The 8,908-nt window shown below is 39.2% G+C and overlaps 1 protein-coding gene across 3 annotated transcripts; it reads right to left on the bottom strand.

Moving 5' to 3' along the window:
- Positions 1-215: 215 nt before the first annotated feature.
- On the bottom strand, positions 216-8,700 carry LOC149499843 (radial spoke head protein 6 homolog A-like). Of its 3 annotated transcripts, XM_089738613.1 has the most exons (9): positions 8,633-8,697; positions 7,399-7,532; positions 6,211-6,330; positions 4,049-4,199; positions 3,633-3,778; positions 2,621-2,723; positions 2,096-2,207; positions 1,380-1,524; positions 226-388 (listed from the first exon to the last, which is right to left on the bottom strand). In XM_089738613.1, the coding sequence occupies exons 1-9, from the start codon at positions 8,661-8,663 to the stop codon at positions 296-298; spliced, it is 1,035 nt and encodes a 344-aa protein (XP_089594739.1). In that variant the 5' UTR covers positions 8,664-8,697; the 3' UTR covers positions 226-295. The 3 variants fall into 3 exon arrangements, with proteins under 3 accessions (XP_089594741.1, XP_089594740.1, XP_089594739.1); XM_089738614.1 differs by lacking the exon at positions 6,211-6,330 and having other exon boundaries at positions 224-388; positions 8,633-8,698; XM_089738615.1 differs by lacking the exons at positions 3,633-3,778; positions 4,049-4,199 and having other exon boundaries at positions 216-388; positions 8,633-8,700.
- Positions 8,701-8,908: the final 208 nt, after the last annotated feature.

Here is an 8,908-nt window from a genome sequence, read left to right as displayed (position 1 = left end):
AAATCTGAATAGTCATATCCTGTGGATTCAAGAAATCGATTCCATTCGAATTTCGATCAATGTGCTCAGTGCGAGTGTTTTAACGTTCTCGATAGCGTAAAAGTTAACTCAAATTTGTATGGAGTTTGAATGTTTGCCTACGTTTGCCACTAGGGGGGCTGTTCCTATAATTGAAATTAATAAATATGGACGTCTATAAAATAATAAGAATACTTACAAAAAATAAAAGGTAATTGACTTGTTAATGATTTAAGAATAACTTTCTTCAATGACCACTTAATCGGCCTCCGTTATGCTAATCCTCTTCATCTTCTTCTTCTCCGAATTCCTCTCCCTCTCCCTCCAACACAGGCGGAGGCGGAGGGGGTAAGTGCGCAATACGGTAGGCCTGCAAATAATCAACAAAGTCATTATGTACATAATTCATTTTCACATAATTTCACATTTAATAGGCAGGGTGGTGGCACCTACCCGTGCGGACTTACAAGAGGTCCTACCAACAGTAAAATATTAACCTAAATTAGGTAAATATATTTAAAAACTTTGTTTATTATCAAACTTCTGTTATTATTTAAAGTCTGTGGTCAAATTGAAAGCAGATTAAGATTGTCTGTCTTTAATATTATTTGTCTATAGCAGGGGTCCAGCAGGGGTGGCCAACTTGATTAGAACCAAGATCTACTGTCTTCTGACGAAAGTCTCCGCGAACTACCAATGACCTTTCTTGAAATTTGATGAAACAATGTAGTTCAGTATACAAATAAATAGCATATTTACTTTTATTAAAAAGATTAAAATAAACCTGAAATTATAAATAAATAGATAAATAATGTGACGTATTGGTCATTAACAAATGATACAAGATGATGATGCGGGCAGGAGTTGGTGATTATGTTGCGCAGTCTGTTCTATGTATTTATATTTTTTGTCTTGCCACGATCGACTGGTCGATAGCGATCTACCGGTTGGCCACCCCTGGTCTATAGTGTATATATAGTCTTGGCGAAATTTCTGATTAAAGAACTATATTACTGATATTTGACAATAGAACCATAATAATGTTCAAACTTATAATTTCAATTAATTATATTCGAATCTCGACTACTGGGGGATCACTAGTATTGATAAATGTGCAATGAGACAGATTGATTCTTTTCAGTGAAATTAGTGACATAGTGCAAAATCAAGTGACAGTGCAAGATCTCTCCCGCCGCCTGAGTGATATGTTAAAAAATAGATCCTATTACATGCCTCTATATAAATTCATCAAAAATACAGTGAGGAAATTATAATAAATCGAATAAAAATACTCAAGACTTGGCCTAATGGTCTAGATACCAGGCCATAAACTACAAAAAAAAAAGTGCAATGAGTCGGACCTCTTCGTCGGCGAAGGTGGGGTCCGCCATCTCCATGACCTCCGGCCCGATGGGGTACTCGTCTTGCGGCCGCGGCAACTGAGCCGGCCCGTAGTTCGGCGGATCGAACTTCAAGCCCCAACCGATGTACATACATTCAGACTTCCTAAACATATAGTACTAATATGTAAACGCTATTATATCTAAATATATTTTGAATTATTTTGACTTCTTTTCGTTAATAAAAGCCTTTATTCAGACGCAAAAAGGATATTTACAAATAATAAACTTAACGACTCTGCCGAGTCGATCACATCGACAACTTCGTTTTTTTTGCCCAAGTTTGGCAAAGGCCTCCTTCATTTCTTTCCACTCTACTCGTTTTAAATCTTTCCTAGTCAATATTTTTATGTTTCCATAGTATAGTTTTCCTGTTATCGGCTTTATTTATTGCTTAGGTGGGTGGACGAGCTCACAGCCCACCTGGTGTTAAGTTACCGGCGCCCATAGACATCTACAACGTACCACCAAACCCACCTTGAGATATAAGTTCTAAAGGTCGCAGTATAGTTACAACGGCTGCCCCGCCCTTCAAACCGAAACGCATTACTGCTTCACGGCAGAAATAAGCAATTAGGCTTGTCGTTTATTTGGCCTCAAATGACGTCACTCGGCCGAATATTGCAGTTTGCGCCACAAAATAGAATTAAATCTGTACTATCGAATGATATGCGTACTGTCCGGACGTGGCGAAGGCGGCGGCTCCGGGCCACAGGTTGCTCCTGAGCGCGGCGACCGCTCGCTCAGGCGTCAGCGACGAACTGCTGCGGACACTCCACGCCGTCATACCTGCCGGTTACAATCCATTCATAAATTAAATCCAACAAAAAAAAAAGAAAAAAAAAGAATGAACCCGTTTTATTGTATAGAACTATACATTAACCTTTTCTAACACGTGTTAACAGACGACTTCTAGGGTAAAGGAATAGACAATCGTTTAATAAAAATCAAACCCGCCAAATATACTAGTAGATGGGTGCATTTACGTTGTAGCTGTCTGTGGTCTCCGGAAACCACTTAACTTCTGAGCTCGTCCACCAACGTAAGCAATTAAAAAAAATACAAATTTACGCAATCACACAAGCACGGGCGATTAGGTACCGCTGTTGTCTTTGCCTATTTCTGACAGCAGACCTCAAGACGGGTGACGTCATTCTTATTATGCTGTGCAAGGTGGGTCGTCCAGTTAACACGCAACTCACCTTCGAGTCTAGAGTCTTCGGACAGCGAGGTAAAGAGTGGGGGACCACTTTCAGGCTCCAGCGGGGGAGGACCTTCGTCTTCTTCCTCTTCTTCACCTTCTTCCTACGTCACAGAAAAGGCCTTTAACACGTTGATTGCCATGTAGGTCACCGGTGCACTGAAGTAATTATGTCGATTTCTCTGTTTGATGTTCTTACTAAGGCGCCGAAGCATCTATTAGGCTCTGGGAAAGACGAATCCGAAGACACTGAGACACGAATTATTAGTATTAGGTTATTAGCAGAAAGACTGGATGGATCGATCCTGGGTAGATTTATCAAGCTGCTTGATGAGTCTGTCACGAACGGAGTTGATAGATTTGCTTAAATACTAACATAGTTCTTAAGTTAGTTGTAATACTAACACACTACGAGACTTATGATGTCTTGAAATAAAAGTTTTTAATTTTAATTATTTTTTTACTGAGAGACCTAAAAGACTAAGTTCGCGAGTGCGCCACATAGGGTACCGGTGACCTACACGACAGACAACATGATAAGTATCTCCACGAGAAAGAAAAAACGACATAAATGTCTCCACTGTAGTTTTTGTACGTAAAAAGGGATTTTCGTAACAAGACACGTATTTCCGGCATTGGCTTCTTCTTCCTTCATAATTATTGACGCTGCCTTCTCTAACTGCCTCGCTAGTGGCTTGGCATAGGTTATTTTCTTACTCATAGCCGTTCTAGAGTACAGAAACTCCTAAGAAGCTTCCTCTCTATATTGGACACGGTGCCCGAAGATGTTAAAGGGCCTAACAGTACCTAATGTAGGCTATAACGACAAAGGTAAGATCTTCCACCGAGCGGGTGATATTGTTCGGTAGACCGACGGCCCGAATGTTGTTCGGAACTTGTACATATGCAAGCTTATCTTGAAAATATCGTAAGCGAGATTCAAGCATCTGTCAAATATCTTGCGTTCGTATGATCGCACCACATTTTACTTTTATCAAACCGACGAAACTAACCATTCCAGCATTAGGATTCCACCAGAGAGTCCTACCCTGCTTCAGTATATGTCGTCCATGATGCACCCAGTACGTGAGGCTCGAGTCCAGCAGGTCCTTCATCGAGTGGCCGTGGTAAAACGGATTGGGGTTGAAATTTAAATCTCCTAAACATAACAAAACATTCGTTTCCACTGGTGTTTATAATAGCATATTTATCATTAAGTGTCGGCTTTTACCATGAGAAAGAGCCTCGTATTTTGCAGGGACTGTCGCTTATTAGCAAAATGCTAAGGAGCGCTTTAGGGCTTTTACTAGTTTAAGTCATATGTCCGTATAACCTCTAGATGCCATTGGTTTCCATTTTGCTTAGAAAAAAAGGTTAGGCTACTTAAGCGCTTATGATTAATATACAGTAGGTATTCACTGTTACCGACCGCCGCCTTCCTCCAAATCAATATCTTCTTCTTCACCAGAACCAAAAGTGTAGAAACCCTGAGGAGACACGGACGTGCCGGCTTGGATCCGAGCTAATTGAGCGCGCAGATAATTCCGCTCTGTTCCCTCAAACGGCGGAAACGATTGAACCTTGAGTGGAGACAGTATCATCCACTTATTATAATAATAATCAAATCAAACAACGTCTTAATATAATGGAACAGACGTCCGTTAGAATGGTATTAACCACGGTAACCCTATTTAATTCGTTATGGCTAGAGAGAAAAGATACAATTTAGAATGAGCGAGAGTGAGAAAATAAACAGAACGTCTCGCGAACCACTCGACCTCGGAGAGAGGGAATGGACGAAGAGAACTAGGTCGTTTCTCTTATACACAGCATTCGCTATTATAATATTAATTTGATTTAAGGATGGAAAACGAAGAAAAGCACAATACTACACACCACAAAAGAAGTTTCAGTTCTTTCACCTGCAGCATGATGCATGTTGAGTTGGGTAATCTATGTTATAGGTATAATCTGTGTCATTGCATTTTTTCCTCCATTACTGCTGCTAAGAAGAATTCTTGATAGAACACTTACCTTTGAAGAGATGTCCACTACACTGTGCCAGATTGAAGCCTGCTTAAACTCACGGCCATTATGTCCAATAGATCACAATGATATTGACAATTTAGATGTACTTACTCCTGGACACTTGCTCATTGGAGAAGCTCCAATCAATGTACCTGAACCAGATCTTAGCCAAGTGAATGTAAACAGACTGTCTAGATGGCAACATACTCAGAGGATACTTCAAAACTTTTGGCATAAATGGAAGACGGAATATCTCACACGTTTACAACAAAGACCTAAATGGTTAACTTTAAAGGATGAGTTTAAAATTGGAGAAGTGGTTCTGATTAAGGAAGATCACCTTCCTCCGGGTAAATGGGCCTTAGGTCGCATAGTTGAAAAATATCCTGGCTCTGATAACATCTGTAGAGTTTACAGCTTAAAATGTTGTGGTAAATTGATTAAGAGATCCATTAGTAGACTGTGTAAATTGCCAATTAATGAATAACTTTCATTAAACTTAAAATTTGGTTACTTTGTAAACTTTATTGTTTTGTTTTTTACTAAATTAAATTTAAGTAAATCTATAAATATATTTAATACAAATAGTTAACATTTAATTGGCAATAATGGTTAAAGGATTGGTAAAGAAGGATGTTTTAAAAAATATAAATATTTATTCATGTAAAGTTAATGATACATTAAGAATGACCTAATGTTCATAAAATTCACCTATTTATTATAGGTTGTTTTGTACTTTCTGATTTGTATTTTAAAATCTGATTTATGTTTGATATTGTAAATTCTAGTAATTTGTTTGGTTCAACTCTTGGAGCTTATCAGAATGAACAATTTTGCTATTGTTTACTGTATGTTTCTCAAAAACTTCGTTTTTGGGGGGGCGGTATGTTGAGTTGGGTAATCTATGTTATAGGTATAATCTGTGTCATTGTATTTTTCCCTCCATTACTGCTGCAAAATTTATACAGATTGTTTGTCTCTAAAAAGTTACGTTTAATAAATTCTATAAAACTATCCAAGTTATTATTTAAATACGACAAAGTGGGTGAACAAACAATGCACGCGTACCATGTTGTTTAGTAATAGTAGTTCTAAACCCATAGCCAAGAGCACTTGCACAGCCTGAAAGGGTCTCTCAGAAACCAAAAATGTTGCCTTTATTTCTGTGGACGGCCTTGTGGATACCGAAATTAATATGTTCTTGATACAAATGTCCCTCTCACTTAAAATTCGAACAATATTATTCCATTTAGCTTTAAAACTTAAAACCAGTACTTCCAGTTATAAAGAAAAATGACGTTTTCCTTAGGTAATATATTAGGGGTGGCATATCAAATATATGGACGACACAAAACCCCACACTAAAGACAAATCCTCCCCAGTTCCAACATGATTTAATAAGTTTAGTTAAAAACTCTTGATATTAAAATAAGAAAGATAGTACAAAAGTTGGAACCAATAATCTTTGTATACATAAAAATATGACAATTAAAAGAGATTAATCGTGAAGTAGAAATTACAACAATTGACTTGTTTCACTTTTAAAATAGTCGATTTTCTCACCTCCGCGTCTAGATTTCCGGTCATACAACGCACAGTGAGGCGGGCCACTCTGATCTGATCAGGAGTTACATCCGGGAGACAGATCCACTGTTCGCCCGGATGATTACATACCCAGAACACCTTCAAATAACGCATAAAATTATCTGATTTTAATGAACACCAAAGGTAACTTGCCCACTGAGTTTCTCGCCGGATCTTCTCAGTGGTAGATGGATATTGGTGGTAGATTCTGCGAAGCACTGCTCTTGCTAGGGCCAGTGTTAGCAACACTCCGGTTTGAGCCTCGTGAGCTCACCTACTAGTTAAGGTTACGCTGAAATAGCCTCTCAAGGCTATCAGCTTAGGTAGGAAAAAAAAAAGGTAACTAAGTTTACAAACTAAGGTAACAAACACAACATGGACGTTTAATTGCAGTCGTTGGTCGTTCTCGGACGACTACCGGAGCTGAAGCACCTCAAAGAAAATCCTGAGCCATTGTACCTATACCTGAGACTTTTTGAGACTTTTTGACTTGAGACCTTTTTTACTGGTGGTAGGACGTCTTGTGAGTCCGCATGAGTAACCCTGCCTATATCTGCCGTGAAACAGTAATGCGTTTCGGTTTCAAGGGTGGAGCAGCCGTTGTAACTATACTAAGACTTTAGAACTCATATCTCAAGGTGGGTGATGCATTAACGTTGTACATGTCTATGGACTCCAGTAACCACTTAACATCAGGTGCGCTGTGAGCTCGTCCACCAATGTAAGCAATAAAAAAAGCGACTTAGAACTGTGCAGTTTCTTTTTTTTTTAAGAATTCTTAACCCAATTATAACAACAAACTCTTCAGGACCATACATCTTCCAGTGTCGACTTACGAGAACATTTTAACTTGTTGCTATTTAATGGTTTAGTTTTGTTTGAGACTGTTAAGACTGAGACTTTCTTTAACACTAAACATACCATAACGGGTCTAATGAACCAATTCGAACTTTTGCATTGAAAATGCACGTGTCATATTATTTTTTGCACAGTCTTTGCTTTTGCACATTTGACTTCATGACTTTTTTTACCAATTAATCTACAGTTATTATACAATTTTTTTGTTTTTTTGGGTACCCAATACCTGTCGTATACCTTTATCTACCCGCTATGGTAGAAATCGGTATCAGTAAGTGTTGGTGTAATTAGTGTTAAAAACTCAATTACCTTCTTATTAACACCTTGACCGGGTCTCTCGACTGGTATCTCGGGAGGCGGCTGCCAAGTAGACACGGGCTCTGGAGGCAGCTTGGGAGGCACAGGTTCTTTTGGCTTTTCTTCTTTACCTTCACCCTCTCCGACTTGATAAAAACAGACATGTGATGCTTACAAATGAATCCCATCATAAGCTTGTATTTTAAATACCATAATCATATGCATTCTTATTGCGATGCTAGTGAGCTCATGATATTTCAACGCAGTATTTTTTTATTTTATTTATTGCTTAGATGGGTGGACGAGCTCACCCATCTGATGTTAAGTGGTTACTGGAGCCCATAGACATCTATAACGTAAATGCGCCATCCACCTCGAGATATAAGTTTTAAGGTCTCAGTATAGTTACGACGGCTGCCCCACCCTTCAAACCAATACGCATTACTGCTTCACGGCTGAAATAGGCGGGGTGGTGGTGGTCGCAAGCGCAATCTTTATAATAATGTAGATACTCCCAAAAGTTAATAAATCTGGTGTTTATTATTTTCATTTCACGTTTTCCGACACGTCGAATACTTTACGGCTCGCGTCATATAAAAATATGTTTTCTATACTTCTATACTAATATTATAAAGAGGAAAGATTTGTTTGTTTGTTTGTTTGTTTCGAATAGGCTCCGAAACTACTGGACCGATTTGAAAAATTCTTTTTCCATTAGAAGTCGACATTGTCCCTGATGAACATAGGCTACTTTTTTTAATTTTTTTAAATTTTTTTTATTTTGGTTTCATGTGTGTTTTAATGTTTCCGAAGCGAAGCGAGGGCGGGTCGCTAGTTTTTAATAACTTGATTAATACTCATAAAGGCGATCGAATCCTGTTACGAAATATAACCTCATTTTGGCTAAACAGAAGACTTTGTTTATTACCTTTTTAGGTTGACGAGCTTACGGCCCACCTGACCGCAAGCGGTTACCGTTGCTCATGGACCTCAGCAATGCCAGGAGCACAGCCAAGTCGCTGCCTACCGCTGACTACCCTGCAAGCCTCGTTTGAGGAAAGACATGTCATGGCGCTTGGGGAATATCCAATACCTTAATTTATGTATTATTTTTTTATTGCCCCTGTAGGCAGAGGAGCATACGGCCCATCTGATGGTGAGTGGTTACCGTCGCCCATGGACTTCAGCAATGCCAGGGGCAGAGCCAAGCCACTACCTTTTGTTTATAAATTAAATAGACACCAACGCATCTCTTTCTGTTCTTCGGCAACTTGCATTTGTCCTTCTTCAATCCCCTAAGTTGGGTGGGTACTTTGTAGTACATCGCCCAGATATACTCGATATAGCATTACTAAAAAACGTAACTCTGCGTATGCACGTTGACCCCCGTCCCGTCGTTATGAAGTTCGGTCGCGCTCCCAATTCCGTTCCCGTCACGAGGACTGTGGTGGATTGGTATACGCTGGGCATGAGCCTGGATAAATCTGATCCACCATCGCTCCCATTCAGTCCGGACTCCACC

This window comes from Bombyx mandarina, chromosome 25 (genome assembly GCF_030267445.1).
Source record: "Bombyx mandarina strain Sakado chromosome 25, ASM3026744v2".
NCBI lineage: Eukaryota > Metazoa > Arthropoda > Insecta > Lepidoptera > Bombycidae > Bombyx > Bombyx mandarina.
Note: the sequence above shows the minus strand (reverse complement) of the source record. Positions and strands in the feature narration are given on the sequence as shown.

Bases quoted from the DNA above. Each gene is read 5' to 3' on its own strand.
- LOC149499843 (XM_089738613.1), bottom strand. From the start codon at position 8,663: ATGCAAGTTGCCGAAGAACAGAAAGAGATGC. The intron at 7,533-8,632 runs GTTGGTGTCTAT...GTTTTTATCAAG, and splicing joins CGAAGAACAGAAAGAGATGC to TCGGAGAGGGTGAAGGTAAA. The intron at 3,779-4,048 runs GTCGGTAACAGT...TGTTATGTTTAG, and splicing joins TGATTTGGAGGAAGGCGGCG to GAGATTTAAATTTCAACCCC.